This window comes from Hemibagrus wyckioides, linkage group LG06 (assembly GCF_019097595.1).
Source record: "Hemibagrus wyckioides isolate EC202008001 linkage group LG06, SWU_Hwy_1.0, whole genome shotgun sequence".
Lineage (NCBI taxonomy): Eukaryota > Metazoa > Chordata > Actinopteri > Siluriformes > Bagridae > Hemibagrus > Hemibagrus wyckioides.
The window spans coordinates 25,099,258-25,115,181 of record NC_080715.1 but is presented as its reverse complement, the minus strand read 5'-3'; the positions used below and the strand labels follow the sequence as shown (position 1 = coordinate 25,115,181).

At 38.8% G+C, this 15,924-nt stretch overlaps 2 protein-coding genes across 2 annotated transcripts; both read left to right on the top strand.

Annotated features, from left to right (window-relative positions):
* Positions 1 to 873: 873 nt before the first annotated feature.
* On the top strand, positions 874 to 7,619 carry LOC131355157 (sodium/myo-inositol cotransporter-like). Its single transcript, XM_058393427.1, has 2 exons — positions 874 to 995; positions 2,562 to 7,619. The coding sequence occupies exon 2, from the start codon at positions 2,838 to 2,840 to the stop codon at positions 4,971 to 4,973; it is 2,136 nt and encodes a 711-aa protein (XP_058249410.1). The 5' UTR covers positions 874 to 995; positions 2,562 to 2,837; the 3' UTR covers positions 4,974 to 7,619.
* Positions 7,620 to 9,717: 2,098 nt separating this feature from the next.
* On the top strand, positions 9,718 to 15,434 carry LOC131354458 (sodium/myo-inositol cotransporter-like). Its single transcript, XM_058392123.1, has 2 exons — positions 9,718 to 10,036; positions 12,068 to 15,434. The coding sequence occupies exon 2, from the start codon at positions 12,298 to 12,300 to the stop codon at positions 14,431 to 14,433; it is 2,136 nt and encodes a 711-aa protein (XP_058248106.1). The 5' UTR covers positions 9,718 to 10,036; positions 12,068 to 12,297; the 3' UTR covers positions 14,434 to 15,434.
* Positions 15,435 to 15,924: the final 490 nt, after the last annotated feature.

The window sequence follows — 15,924 nt, the reverse complement described above, 5'->3', positions numbered from 1 at the left end:
CCATTTAAATTTATTATTACATATATGTATATATTGTATCTTTCTATATATTATTGAGTTTATGAGATGTCATTATATATATATATACTATATATTATATTTTATATTGATATTTTTATATTTTTATTTTATTTTATATTATTATTATTATTATTATTATTTACTGTTTATATTATATATACATATTTATATTTATATACACACATATCTATATATACACATATATTTGCACATGCATATCCGATAACTATTGGTTTTTCACAATTATTTTGTCTTTAATTTCTACCGTTGAATTTTCCCTATTTTTTCTCTATATATTTAACTATATCCCTTTATTTTTCATGTCCACACACTTTAATTATTACTCTTTCTTCAAATGTAGGACAGTCGTAAAAAGCATTTCACTACATGTCGTACTGTGTATGATTTCGTATGTGATGAAAAACATTTGAAATTGAATTTGAAGACATTGCTGGTGAAATTTGGATAAGGAAATTGGTCATTTAGAAGGGGAATAATTACATTTTAAGACAAAGGAGAGGCCACCTATCATATTAAACATATAATTTGGAATAAAAAACCATAAGGAATTACACTAAGACGTTTTGATCCAGTTAACTCTAAAAGTACTGATGGTGTCTAAGAGTCTAAGAAAGTCCAAGTCTAAGAAATCAAGGCCCCCCTGAGCCTGAGAAAGCAAGAAAGCACCTTTTTTAAGTTTATGTGGTTTATTTTTAAGCTCAGAGAACACCTATTTTAGAAATGACATAAGAGGGGACGTAACCTGTGCTTTTTTTTTTTAACTTCGCGCTAATTTTGAACCGGAATACGATTCAGTCACGTGTTTCTGTGCGGACGCGAAACTTTGGACGTCACAGATCACGTGGCAAAACGAATCAAGCTCCGGTACAGCGCTTCACTGTGAGATGTTTCGTTTTTTTGGTTACAAAGCTTCATGGCCTCGGTATTGAACATCGCATCACTAAGTGTGAATGGTAAGTCGTCCCTCTTGGTTGACGCCTAATTTGACAAGAAGGGGGTGAAATTCGATGGCTACATATGATATATGTAGTATAGATGACAGTAATAAGGGACAGATGTTGATAGCATTGAGCTGAGTGACAGGACCGAGATGTCGTGATCTTTGTTTTATGTATGTCTTTATATCTCTCATTTTTAATCTTACATATTGTCATTGTATTGTACTATAATTCAGGTGATGTTTTAATGCACACGTTAACGTTACACGTTAGTCTCGAGACTCTGAGAGAGAGAGAGAGAGAGAGAGAGAGAGAGAGAGAGAGAGCACAGGTCTCAGTTCTGGAAAATTCCACCCACTTACTTCTTGGTGATGCTCACGTTAGTCTGTGGACATGGTGTAGCAGTGTGATTAAAACCGATCACACCCCCTTAAGCGTTTTAAAACCTTTTTAACCACGTGACTTCTTAATGATATCACCATCTTTGTATTTCCGATTACAAATATATATATTTTTGTAACGAATAAAGCTCTAGCCTATATTTAAGCTCTCTCTCTCTCTCTCGCTGGCTTTGAACTTTCTGTTGATGCCCAGCTGTAAACTGTGAGACGCATGTGCATTATAAACGCGCATAACGCTCAGTGTTTTGATTGCACTTATAAGAAAATATGTCATGCTGACCTTGATGCCATCTTCGGTCACGAGTGTAGGCAGCTATTCTGATCTGTTGCCAAGGGTTTAGAGAGCGCATCCAAGTGAAGAACATGAACATGAACATGGCATTAAGATCAAGTTATTAGTAAGAGAAGAGGGTTTTTTTTGGCCTGACAGTAAACCTATAAAGAGATTAGATCAGATCTGTTCACAAGCCAGGAGCAAAGGCTTACATATCTGACCTCAGCATCTGTTTTTGGCTTTGAGTGAATCCTGTGATAACCAAATAGTTTGGAAGGAGAATCTGACAGGAATTGGTAGATCTTGCTAGAATAGCAAATGGAAAGTATCTGATGTTTGTGCACCTAGATGAAAGAAGGCTTTGTGTTAGACAGAAATGTACTCTTTTAGTCCCTGACACTGTGTAGGTCTGAGAGTAGAACTTGTCCTGTGTGTGAATCCTAACCCATCCATAATAATGTATGCAATATGGCATGATCACCAAGAGGGCAGCATAGAGATGGAGTCTGTTCTTGAAGAAGAGAAGAGCATAATTTTCAGTAGTTACTCAAGATGTATTTATTAGGAAAAAAGGAATCGATATCTTTATATGTTTATATGTGCACGTGATCTGGCTTCTGATTTGTGGTTATGTGTGCATTAAAATGTGAAATGGTGGAGCACAGGAGGGAAGTAGCAGATTTACATAAATAGGTTATGCAAACTTAAAGGCATGTAAATTTGTCTCCCCACACCACACACACACACACACACACACACAATCAAATGATAATCTACATAATAAGTAATTAAAAATGATTTTGTCATTCCGTTTAACTGTATATACAGCACTTAATTTAATGCATGTTGTTTCTCTCTGTCTCATTTACTTCTGTCTTATTCTCTGTCTGTCTCTCTGTCTTGCAGAATCTAAAGTGTAGCCTTTAGCAGACGAGAAGCCTGAGACATCTTCCACAAAATATCCTCTTCAAGAGGGGCATCGGATGGATTATTTAAACCTTAATGCTTAAACCAAATAGAAATTCCCCTGAGAGTTCCCTGTTCCCATCTAAAAAGACGCCAAACTAAAGAATTAAAAGATTATTTTTGCTTTTGCATTATTTGCAATTTGATTAAGCAAATTATTATTTTTTGTTTTAAACAATTTGTATTATTTTATATTCCACCAGTAATTATTTAAACATGGCAGCATCAATGGAGGTAGCAGACATTACAGTTGTTGCACTTTATTTTGTCCTGGTGCTTGGCATTGGATTTTTTGCTATGTGGAAGGCCAACCACAGCAGTGTAAGTGGTTACTTCCTGGCTGGTCGAACTATGAACTGGGTGGTGATTGGAGCATCACTGTTCGTCAGCAACATTGGCAGTGAACACTTTATTGGCCTAGCTGGCTCGGGGGCAGCAAGTGGTTTTGCTGTAGGCGCCTGGGAGTTCAACGCCCTCCTTCTCCTTCAGCTTCTGGGCTGGGTGTTCATTCCAGTTTATATCCACTGTGGGGTTTACACAATGCCAGAATACCTCTCAAAGCGCTATGGTGGAAAACGGCTAAAGATTTACTTTGCTGGACTTTCCCTTTTGCTGTACATCTTCACCAAACTGTCAGTGGACTTGTATGCAGGAGCTCTTTTCATCCAGGAGTCTTTAGGCTGGAATCTGTATCTGTCAATCATCCTGCTCATTGCAATGACGGCACTGCTGACAGTGACAGGTGGCCTGGTTGCTGTGATCTACACTGACACTATTCAGGCCATACTTATGATCAGCGGAGCTTTGAGCCTTACAGCCATCAGCTTGATCAAGGTGGGCGGACTAGATGGTGTTAGGGAGAAATACATGGAGGCTGTTCCAAATGTCACTGCCATTCTTGCCAGGCACAACTATAGTTTTGAGTACACCAATTCCTGTCGCATCCACCCAAAGCCAAATTCCCTCAAGCTCCTACGAGGGCCCCTTGATGAGGACATCCCCTGGCCTGGGTTCCTTTTAGGCCAGACTCCAGCATCCATCTGGTACTGGTGTGCTGACCAGGTCATAGTACAAAGGGTACTTGCAGCCAAAAACATTGCCCATGCAAAGGGCTCAACCCTAATGGCAGGCATACTGAAAATTCTTCCTATGTTCATCATCGTTATTCCAGGAATGATCTCCAGAATAATGTTTGCAGATGAGCTGGCATGTATTGGGCCTGAGCACTGCATGGCAGTGTGCCACAGCCAGGCTGGCTGCTCTAACATTGCCTACCCTCGACTGGTCATGAGCGTTATGCCAGTGGGCCTGCGTGGACTGATGATGGCTGTTATGATTGCTGCCCTCATGAGTGACTTGGACTCTATCTTCAACAGTGCCAGCACCATCTTCACCCTGGACATCTACAAGTTGGTGCGCAAGTGTGCCTCTTCCCGAGAGCTGGTTGTCGTGGGCCGGGTGTTTGTGATCGTCATGGTAGGCATCAGCATTGCCTGGGTGCCAGTTATCATTGAGATGCAAGGTGGACAAATGTACTTGTACATCCAAGAAATGGCAGGATATCTTACACCACCCATTGCTGCTCTCTTTCTGCTTGGCGTCTTCTGGAAGCGTTGTAACGAGACAGGTGCCTTCTGGGGTAGCATGACTGGCTTTGTTCTGGGTACCACACGTCTTATCCTTGGTTTTGTATATCGTGAACCCCGCTGTGATCAGCCAGATGAGCGACCCGCCTTCATCACACATGTCCACTATATGTACATAGCTGCTGGACTCTTCTGGATCTCAGGCCTGGTAGCTGTGGTCGTTAGTCTTTGTACTCCTCCTCCAACCAAGGACAAGATTGAGCGCACCACCATGTGGGGACTGCGCAATATGGAAAAGTTGCCTCTGGCTGATCGGAAAGAGATCTACAAGCTGGCCAATAAGAGTTCTGCCTACTGCAATGGCAATGGCATCTGCCAAAAAGAACTGCCTCTAGATGTACACAAAGAACAATGTCTTGATGGAGCTGATATTAAACTCCTTATGCCTTGCCCTAGTGACCAGGATCCTACAACACCCAGCACAGAGGCATCGACCCCAGTGGGGACATACAGTAATGGCCACGCAGAGCTAGTAGAGCAAAAGACTGAAGGCAAGAGCAAGTTAGGGGCTTTCTTGTGTTTATTTGATTGGCTTTTTAAACACAAAGAAGAGACAGCGGCATCAACAACAAAAGTCAATGAAGAAGATGAACGTGTCATTCAGGGGATGCTTTATGAGCCCCCTAAAATCAAGCTTTTGTTAAACTTTTGGTTAGTAATAGTCTGTTCTGTGGGTGTCATCATGTTTGTCTATTTCTCCCTGTAATATGTTGATTTTCTCACTGTTCACGTGTATGATTTATTTATTACTATAAAAGCTGTGTGGATTCTCTAAAAATATATGATTTTCTTTGTAGCTTTTATAAGAGGGGCTTTCTGGATATTCTGAAAAAGATTTTCTTCAAATCAAATCACCAATTATGTGAATATATTACAACCAAAAGCACTACTGATACAGTGGACCATCAAATATTAAGATGTAATAACAGTAAAATCTATGAATTCTGCCTTATCTTTCCATAACGATGTGTAATATTATCCAAAACTCAACAGAAGTAGTAAATTTGCCACTTACATTGTCCAATTAGTTCAAGTGCCGAAACGTTAGTAAATATTACAAAATTAAAGACAGTTTCTTTCTAGAACTAGGCCTTTTAGGAGCAAAAAAGGAAACACATGTTTTATGTAGAATTACTTTGCTTTTCAGTGCTGTTGTAAGTGTTGTGAAATTTGCCTAAACATAACTATCTTTCTATGTGCTAGTGAGTATTCAGTCACTGTACGTCTAGTGGGCTCTTAAATCATCAACCTCTAGGAGCAATGTTTAGTGCACATATGTACACAAATGTATTATTCACCACCAAAATGCCTTCTTTTCAAGTAGAAATCCCCAATTTGGGGATTGGATGAAATACTGGTGATTAATGTCTTTCACCACTGAAAAATAACCATACAAGCACAGCCTGTTTTGCTGGGGATGTCACATGATTGACCACCACAGGAAAACACCAGCTAGAAACATCTGCTTAAATCATAGTGAAGTTTCAATCTAAGTATATGTAAAAGCATATCACCTATCCCATGTCAGGTCCACTAAGCTTGGGATGTCCAATTTTGATTGCTGTGCAAAATATTTAGTTCTTCTAGAAGAAGAATTCCATTTTGTGGTTGTTGTGAGAACAGGCATTGTCTTTTATACTGATTTTAAATACACTGTTTAGTAAAAGAAGAAATTAGTGGTTGTTTGTAGTTAAATATGAAGGTTAATTACCAAGCTGACTGTTTTGAAGTAAGGAATTGGCATTATATCGCTGGCTACATCTTTGCTGATATTTTGCTCTTCAGATTGTGTTGAATCAAGTTTCAAATCCTGGAAGGATAGTTGGAATATTATTGTGTAAATGATAAACACCATGTCATGTTGATGTTAAGAACGAGTAGGTCTAGTTTGCTTACAAATGGTGTTGTGTGGCCTTCTTTTGGTATTTTCCCCTCAGTTAATGAATTAAATGTAAAAGGTCTGCTATGTTAGCTGGCACTGATACATGTCTGGAAACAAGCACAACTGCTTTTGTGTTTTGTGGTCCATCAGAAATAAGTAATGTGAATGAAGGATTAAATAAAAATCTTTGGATTTTTCTTCTTGTGTTTTTATTTTGCAGGGAATTGATCGATAAACTGGGCAGTTACATGTTCAAAAATGAACCGTTTAAGCTACCCTTACTTCTTTTATTAGCTAGTCTGGTCATTTCATTATTTTCAATTCATTTAAGTGATCTATGGCCCAGAGTCAGACAATGGCTTCTTCACTTGATCTGTTTTAATAAGTCTGTCAATCACAAAACAAACAAGCAAAAAAAATGCTGCAATAGCAAATACACTTACAATGACCCATTTATTGATTTGGTTAAAACTGGCATTAAATTGCAATTGTAATTTCATAGCATTGTGAAATAAATCTGCAAATCCTTTTCTGAATCCTTATATTTATCTTTTGTATTCTATGGAGCTGAGCTGAGCTCTATAGAATACAATATATATATATTTGTATGTGTGTGTGTGTGTGTGTGTGTAATATATTTTAGCAAGTACTATGTAGTACTTTTTCCCCCATAATTGTTTTTACACACATACAGTTGTGGATATTCTCCTGAATATGAAATGGTTTTCCATTATATTCCAATGTAGAGTTTCAATAACTGTTCATGTATCATCAAAGATATTTTGGGTATTATTAAAAATGCCTTTTCAGTTTGCAGAATGAAAAAATCTTAAAACAATTAGAGGCTCAGTCTGTCTTAAGTGTCAGATTTTGTCATACTGGCATGTTTCAGAGATGGAAAATGCTATGAAATGTCCATGATTACATTGGGTTCAGTGTTCAGCATTATATTGAACTGAGATGCCGTTTTGATTTGGTTGGACATTTGAACGTGTTCAGGCCTGACAAGGTTCAAAATTGCGGAAAGGCATTTGTAAAGTGCACAGCCATTTCCCATGTAGGAAAACTGCACATCATTGAACGTCATTGTTCTGTTTCTGTATATATCAGAAATCGTTTGGTTCTTGGCATTATCTGTCCTAGTCATTTTTTTTCATTTTCTCAGTGCCACCCCAAAATTCAGCAATGTCAATTGTTTTTTGGTTCGTGTGACCTCAGTGAATATCTCCTTACCGAATGTGTCTTACTTTAAATTTATTCATCCTAAAACTGTGATGAACATGCATACCATACATAGCTTTTCCAGAATGATCAGGCTGAACAGACATTCTGATTTTATTTCTATAGACCTTCATGCTTTGCCGCAACTTGCAGTCAGAGAAAGTGTTGGATGTATACATAGCTTGAATTAGCTTGATATCTTATTCACTTCTCAGCTTAGTTGTAAATGAACAGATTTAACATTTTGCTACTTTTACTTTTTTTTAACTAAATAAAGACAAACTTGTTTTAACAGAACCACATGTTGAAGGTTGTTCATTTGTATCTGTATTTGTCAGTATTAGTGTTGTTCTTGTGAAGCTTGCAGTAGATCATGAGCCCATTGTTTATGTACATCAACGCTGACATATGAGACATGCAATACTCAATAGACATGCCTTTATGGTTTTTGGAATACAAAGTGTTTGATTTATTACATGAAACAATCAGAATACGGTTAGGTCCGCTGGGACACACTGACAGCTATTAAACAATTTAACCACAAGATGTCACTAGTGTGCACCGTGTTGAAATATTATAAGTAATTATAATATAAGTAATGAACCATTGCACGATACACTGTATATTTCTAAATACTTTATTCTTTAACAATACTTCACTCTCTGTGCACTTTTTAGTGAACTAATTTGTCGATTTTTATAATTAAATTATTGACTCAACCCCCTCCAGTTGGAGTTAATTACTACCTGCATTATAAATCTTGTTATCTGCTGCCCAGCACAGAGTGCCTGAAGGAACATATCTAGGTTTACTTTGAGAATATTGTCCCATAGACATTGAGAATATTCTTTTCATAGAAAAGAAATCAGTTCCACAGCATAAAACAGCAACTAGGCGGGAACACTATATAATGTATACTTTTAGTCTTATAATAGTCAAATAATAATTAAAAATGCTAACTACTATATCAACACAATGCCATACTTTCTACAGTAGTTACAGTGTGACTGCCAAATAAAAACTTCTTGTGCAAGTACATCACACTGCTTAATAAGACAGGTGGCTGACTGAGAATGGATGAATATTAGATCTTTGTCGCTCCTCATCCTACTCCTGTTTATTACACTATATTAATGTAAAGTGAGATATTCTAAAAAAAATCTGTTTTGCTTGCTGTCTGAAAGTCATAATTGGATGTGGTGTGGCTTTAGGAGTGATCCATTGATGATGAATCATTCAGAATAGGTAATGATCTGTGATAATCTACAAACTATTAAGGTGGATTTTGAAAGTATTTGATCTTTGCTAAAAGTTGTATTTGGCAGAGCGTATTCAAAACAAGAGCCAGAGTAATATTCCACTGTTATTTACCCAGAGATTCTAGAAACCATCACACAGCTGAAGAGGATTAGAATGATTAGAATTAGCGTATCAAAAACGTTCTTTGTTAGGCTGGTGATTAGCTTTCTGATTCGATTAGCAGAAAAGGGCGGGTGTTAAATATCTGCCTAGAGATACAATGATGATACACTGTCATTATTAACATTATGATTAAGTTCTCTCACAGAAGTCAGGGATTGTAAAAGCAGCCTGTTTGTAATTGTTTTGCTTTTAGGACCAGGCCAGACTAGGGCTAGGCTAATGAATGTGGGTAGGAGAGAGAAGGAACATTCTATAGTTTAACCCTTAGGGGGGCTCAGCCCTCAATAAGAATGTACAATTCATAGAAAAGCCCACGGTCGCTTCTGAGCATACACAATTTGTGTGTGTGTGTGTGTGTGTCTATGTTTATACAGTATATCACCTCTTTTATATAAAAAAATAACGCAATGTTAGTTGATACTGTAGATCTCACCTACTGGTGCTCCTCTCTCTCTCTCTCTCTCTCTCTCCTTCGTTTTCTATCTCATTTCACCACCTCCCTCTTTCCTTGTGTCTGTACTATCACAATTAATAGACCCTTATCTATTAATTTATTTATCTATGGTTTGTGTATTTATTTTGTTTGTTTTTACCTTTTTAATTGTAAAAGAGATTTTCGACAAAGTTTGTGAAAGAAGAAAAAAAAAGATTTTTTTTAAACAAGTAAATAGCTCTCTCTCTCTCTCTCTCTCTCTTTCTCTCCATGCAATGCTACAACATTTTTTCAGCATCCCCATATAACTTCATTTTAATTTATTTTAAATAAAACATTCACAGACTTTGAGTTAAATGAAGACTGCCCAAACATATTAGGGGGTTAAGAATAATCGAGGGTGTATGTCGAGCTCGTTGAAGGTGGGGTGGGGCTTTAGCGGATATAGAAGCCTGGTGTGTCTCGGCGCCCCTCCCACATGTACACACGCTGTGGGGCGGAGTCACTTTACACAACTTAGCTTTTTAAAAGCGTCTGTTGTGTCGCCTGTAACTTATTCCTCCAGTACCACTTGGGGACGCAGAGAGAGACTGATAAACAGACTAAGAAAACAAAAAACAAGACTCATCCTGAGTCCATTTACTTACGACTTATGTTCGGTTATCTACAGCGACTGCGTGTTGGAAGACGTGGCCAAGTGTGAGCGCTGCTGCCATACAAATATGTGCCACTAATATACTTCCGGAGTTTCATTCAATGGGCGCCCTCAGATAGCAACATTATTCGTTTTTAAGTCGTACCTGTGTGAATGGTAAGTCGTCCCTCTTGGTTGACAACCTAATTTGACAAGCAGGGGGGTGAAATATGATGTAGTATAGATACCAGTAATAAGTGACAGATTGGTGTGTTTTGAAAATATTGAACTAAGTGATAGGACCGAGATGTCGTGCTCTCTCTGTTGTGTATGTCAGATAGAGTTTTCTCTTTACACAGAGACAGTGGCATTGTATTTTATTGTATTGTATTGTATTGTACTGTAATTCAGGTGATGTTTTCAGGTTAATACGCACGTTAATCGAGGCTGAAAATGGGAGAGAGAGAGAGAGAGAGAGAGAGAGAGAGCGAGAGCACAGGTCTCAGTTCTGGAAAATTCCACCCACTTGCTTCTTGGTGATGCTCGCATTAGTCTGTGGACATGGTGTAGCAGTGTGATTAAAACCGATCACACCCCCTTAAGCGTTTCGATATCACTTCTGATCGATATCACTGTTGCGATAGAAAATGACGAATTACAGATTTAAGATTTAGCAGCATAAAGCTCTAGCCTATATTTAAGCTCTCTCTCTCTCTCTCTCTCTCTCTCTCTCTCTCTTGCTGGCTTTGAACTTTCTGTTGATGCCCAGCTGTAAACTGTGAGACACGTGCATTATAAACGCGCATAACGCTCAGTGTTTTGATTGCACTTATAAGAAAATATGTCATGCTGACCTTGATGCCATCTTCGGTCATGAGTGTAGGCAGCTATTCTGATCTGTTGCCAAGGGTTACCAGAGCGCATCCAAGTGAAGAACATGAACATGACATTAAGATCAAGCATTTTGAGCTATTAGTAAGAGAAGAGGTTTTTGTTTAGCCTGACAGTAAACCTATAAAGGGATTAGATCAGATCTGTTCACAAGCCAGGAGCAAAGGCTTAAATATCTGACCTCAGCATCTGTTTTTGGCTTTGAATCCTGTGATAACCAAATAGTTTGGAAGTAGAATCTGACAGGAAATAACACTGTAGGTTATCAGTGTTGGTGCAACATGTGTCTGCTTGATAGATCTTTCTAGAATAGCAAATGGAAAGTATCTGATATTTGTGCACCAAGAGGATTGAAGTATAGCAAGGCATTGTATTTCTATCTCTGCATTGAGTCTCTGCATAGACAGAAGTACGGTCTTTTAATCCCTGACACTGTGTAGGTCTGAGAGTAGAACTTGACCTGTGTGTGAATCCTAACTCTTCCGTAAAAATGTATGCAATACGGCATGTTCACCAAGAGAGGGCAGCATAGAGATGGAGTCTGAAGAACTGAGGCATCATTTGCATCAGTTGTTACTCAAGATGCATTTTTTTTTTAAGAGGAAAGAGGTATTGATATCCTTACACGTATCTGGCTGCTGATTTGTGGGTATTTTTTTAGTCCTATGTGTGCATTAAAATGTGAAATGGTGGAGCAGAGGAGAGAAGTTGCAGATTTACATGAATAGGTTATGCAAACATAAGGGCATGTAAATTTTGTTATAGTCTCTTCTCTGGTTCATGAGGTAGATGCACTTTAACAAGGTGGTATATGGGAAATATATGTATATGGCAAGCTATATCTAAGTGTTTAAATAGTTAAAATGTATTTGTAAGAAAATATTGTGTTAATCAGACAATAATAGTCAGAATTTAAATAGGTGAAAGGACTCCTATGGTTGTGTGTTCATTCAGTTTGTTTATTAACTTAATAAATAATGATTATAAATTAGTTGAGCAGGCTAGACATAGTGCTGGACCTAGTGATTTACTTGCTTTTGTCAAAGTCTTCCAAATAGGGACAGTTCAATCAACGAGTTCATTGGTTAATCTGCCCAGATTATCCTAATTGAGTACAGTTTACAGTGTGTAACCTTTTGAATGGTGCATTTTCTGATGCTAGAGCAATAAAATAAGAAGCACGAGGACAGGGATTGGCCATTTAGTTCATAGTGCATCAGGGGCTACACACACACACACAATAAAGATATATTATACACATTATTATAAACATCTTATATTTCTGTCTTATTCTCTGTCTGTCTCTCTGTCTTGCAGAATGTAAAGTGTAGCCTTTAGTAGACGAGAAGCCTGAGACATCTTCCACAAAATATCCCCTTCAAGAGGGGCATCGGATGGATTATTTAAACCTTAATGCTTAAACCAAATAGAAATTCCCCTGAGAGATGGTGGATGAATCTGTTTGCATCTAAAAAGACACCAAGCCAAAGAATTAAAAGATTATATATGTTTGTATTATTTAGAATTCTACAAGTAATTATTTAAACATGGCAGCATCAATGGAGGTAGCAGACATTACAGTTGTTGCACTTTATTTTGTCCTGGTGCTTGGCATTGGATTTTTTGCTATGTGGAAGGCCAACCGCAGCAGTGTAAGTGGTTACTTCCTGGCTGGTCGAACTATGAACTGGGTGGTGATTGGAGCATCACTGTTCGTCAGCAACATTGGCAGTGAACACTTTATTGGCCTAGCTGGCTCGGGGGCAGCAAGTGGTTTTGCTGTAGGCGCCTGGGAGTTCAACGCCCTCCTTCTCCTTCAGCTTCTGGGCTGGGTGTTCATTCCAGTTTATATCCACTGTGGGGTTTACACAATGCCAGAATACCTCTCAAAGCGCTATGGTGGAAAACGGCTAAAGATTTACTTTGCTGGACTTTCCCTTTTGCTGTACATCTTCACCAAACTGTCAGTGGACTTGTATGCAGGAGCTCTTTTCATCCAGGAGTCCTTAGGCTGGAATCTGTATCTGTCAATCATCCTGCTCATTGCAATGACGGCACTGCTGACAGTGACAGGTGGCCTGGTTGCTGTGATCTACACTGACACTATTCAGGCCATACTTATGATCAGCGGAGCTTTGAGCCTTACAGCCATCAGCTTGATCAAGGTGGGCGGACTAGATGGTGTTAGGGAGAAATACATGGAGGCTGTTCCAAATGTCACTGCCATTCTTGCCAGGCACAACTATAGTTTTGAGTACACCAATTCCTGTCGCATCCACCCAAAGCCAAATTCCCTCAAGCTCCTACGAGGGCCCCTTGATGAGGACATCCCCTGGCCTGGGTTCCTTTTAGGCCAGACTCCAGCATCCATCTGGTACTGGTGTGCTGACCAGGTCATAGTACAAAGGGTACTTGCGGCTAAAAACATTGCCCATGCAAAGGGCTCAACCCTAATGGCAGGCATACTGAAAATTCTTCCTATGTTCATCATCGTTATTCCAGGAATGATCTCCAGAATAATGTTTGCAGATGAGCTGGCATGTATTGGGCCTGAGCACTGCATGGCAGTGTGCCACAGCCAGGCTGGCTGCTCTAACATTGCCTACCCTCGACTGGTCATGAGCGTTATGCCAGTGGGCCTGCGTGGACTGATGATGGCTGTTATGATTGCTGCCCTCATGAGTGACTTGGACTCTATCTTCAACAGTGCCAGCACCATCTTCACCCTGGACATCTACAAGTTGGTGCGCAAGTGTGCCTCTTCCCGAGAGCTGGTTGTCGTGGGCCGGGTGTTTGTGATCATCATGGTAGGCATCAGCATTGCCTGGGTGCCAGTTATCATTGAGATGCAAGGTGGACAAATGTACTTGTACATCCAAGAAATGGCAGGATATCTTACACCACCCATTGCTGCTCTCTTTCTGCTTGGCGTCTTCTGGAAGCGTTGTAACGAGACAGGTGCCTTCTGGGGTGGCATGACTGGCTTTGTTCTGGGTACCACACGTCTTATCCTTGGTTTTGTATATCGTGAACCCCGCTGTGATCAGCCTGATGAGCGACCCGCCTTCATCACACATGTCCACTATATGTACATAGCTGCTGGACTCTTCTGGATCTCAGGCCTGGTAGCTGTGGTCGTTAGTCTTTGTACTCCTCCTCCAACCAAGGACAAGATTGAGCGCACCACCATGTGGGGACTGCGCAATATGGAAAAGTTGCCTCTGGCTGATCGGAAAGAGATCTACAAGCTGGCCAATAAGAGTTCTGCCTACTGCAATGGCAATGGCATCTGCCAAAAAGAACTGCCTCTAGATGTACACAAAGAACAATGTCTTGATGGAGCTGATATTAAACTCCTTATGCCTTGCCCTAGTGACCAGGATCCTACAACACCCAGCACAGAGGCATCGACCCCAGTGGGGACATACAGTAATGGCCACGCAGAGCTAGTAGAGCAAAAGACTGAAGGCAAGAGCAAGTTAGGGGCTTTCTTGTGTTTATTTGATTGGCTTTGTAAAAACAAAGATGAGACAGTGGCGTCAACACCAAAAGTCAATGAAGAAGATGAACGTGTCATTCAGGAAATGCTTTATGAGCCCCCTAAAATCAAGCTTTTGTTAAACTTTTGGTTAGTAATAGTCTGTTCTGTGGGTGTCGTCATGTTTGTCTATTTCTCCCTGTAATATGTTGATTTTCTCACTGTTCACGTGTATGATTTATTTATTACTATAAAAGCTGTGTGGATTCTCTAAAAATATATGATTTTTTTTGTAGCATTTAAAAGAGGGGCTTTCTGGATATTCTGGAAAAAAAATATTCCATTGTCTTCAAATCAAATCACCAATTAAGTGAATATATTACAACCAAAAGCACTACTGATACAGTGGACCATCATATATTAATATATAATAAATATAAAATTTGTGAATTCTGCCTTATTTATTGTAAGCACTCCCTTATCAAAGCATCAAACATGGGGTGATGGCTGTGTCTTGTATATGCATATATATTTGTTGTTTATCCATTTCGATGTGTAATATCATACAAACCTCAACAGAAGTAGCAAATTTGCCACCTATATTGTCTAATTATTTCAATTTTTGAAACATTAGTAAATACAACATTTAAATTAGAGTCATTTTTTTTGAGATTTAAGCCACATTTTAACATTGAAATTTAACATAACTATCTTTCTATATGCTAGTGAGTATTCAGTCACTGTATGTCTAGTGGGCTCTTTTTAATTTGGTATTTTTGCTGCATCACATAAATCATCAACCTCTAAGAGCAATGTTTAGTGCACATACAGTATGTACACAAATGTATTATTCACCACCAAAATGCCTTCTTTTCAAGTAGAAATCCCCAATTTGGGGATTGGATGAAATACTGGTGACTAATGTCTTTCACCACTGAAAAATAACCATACAAGCACAGCCTGTTTTGCTGGGGATGTCACATGATTGACCACCACAGGAAAACACCAGCTAGAAACATCTGCTTAAATCATAGTGAAGTTTCAATTTAAGTATATGTAAAAGCATATCACCTATCCCATGTCAGGTCCACTAAGCTTGGGATGTCCAATTTTGATTGCTGTGCAAAATATTTAGTTCTTCTAGAAGAAGAATTCCATTTTGTGGTTGTTGTGAGAACAGGCATTGTCTTTTATACTGATTATGAATACACTGTTTAGTAAAAGAGGAAATTAGTGGTTGTTTGTAGTTAAATATGAAGGTTAATTACCAAGCTGACTGTTTCGAAGTAAGGAATTGGCATTATATTGCTGGCTAAATCTTTGCTGATATTTTGCTCTTCAGATTGTGTTGAATCAAGTTTCAAATCCTGGAAGGATAGTTGGAATATTATTGTGTAAATGATAAACACCATGTCATACGTTGATGTTAAGAACGAGTAGGTCTAGTTTGCTTACAAATGGTGTTGTGTGGCCTTCTTTTGGTATTTTCCCCTCAGTTAATGAATTAAATGTAAAAGGTCTGCTATGTTAGCTGGCACTGATACATGTCTGGAAACATGCACAATTGGATTAGTTGATATTTGGGATTATTCCTAGTTTTGTGGTCTAGCAGAAACAAGTCATGTGAATGAATGACAAAATAAAAAAGAAATCTTTGGATTTTTCTTTTTGTGGTTTTATTTTGCAGGGAATTGAT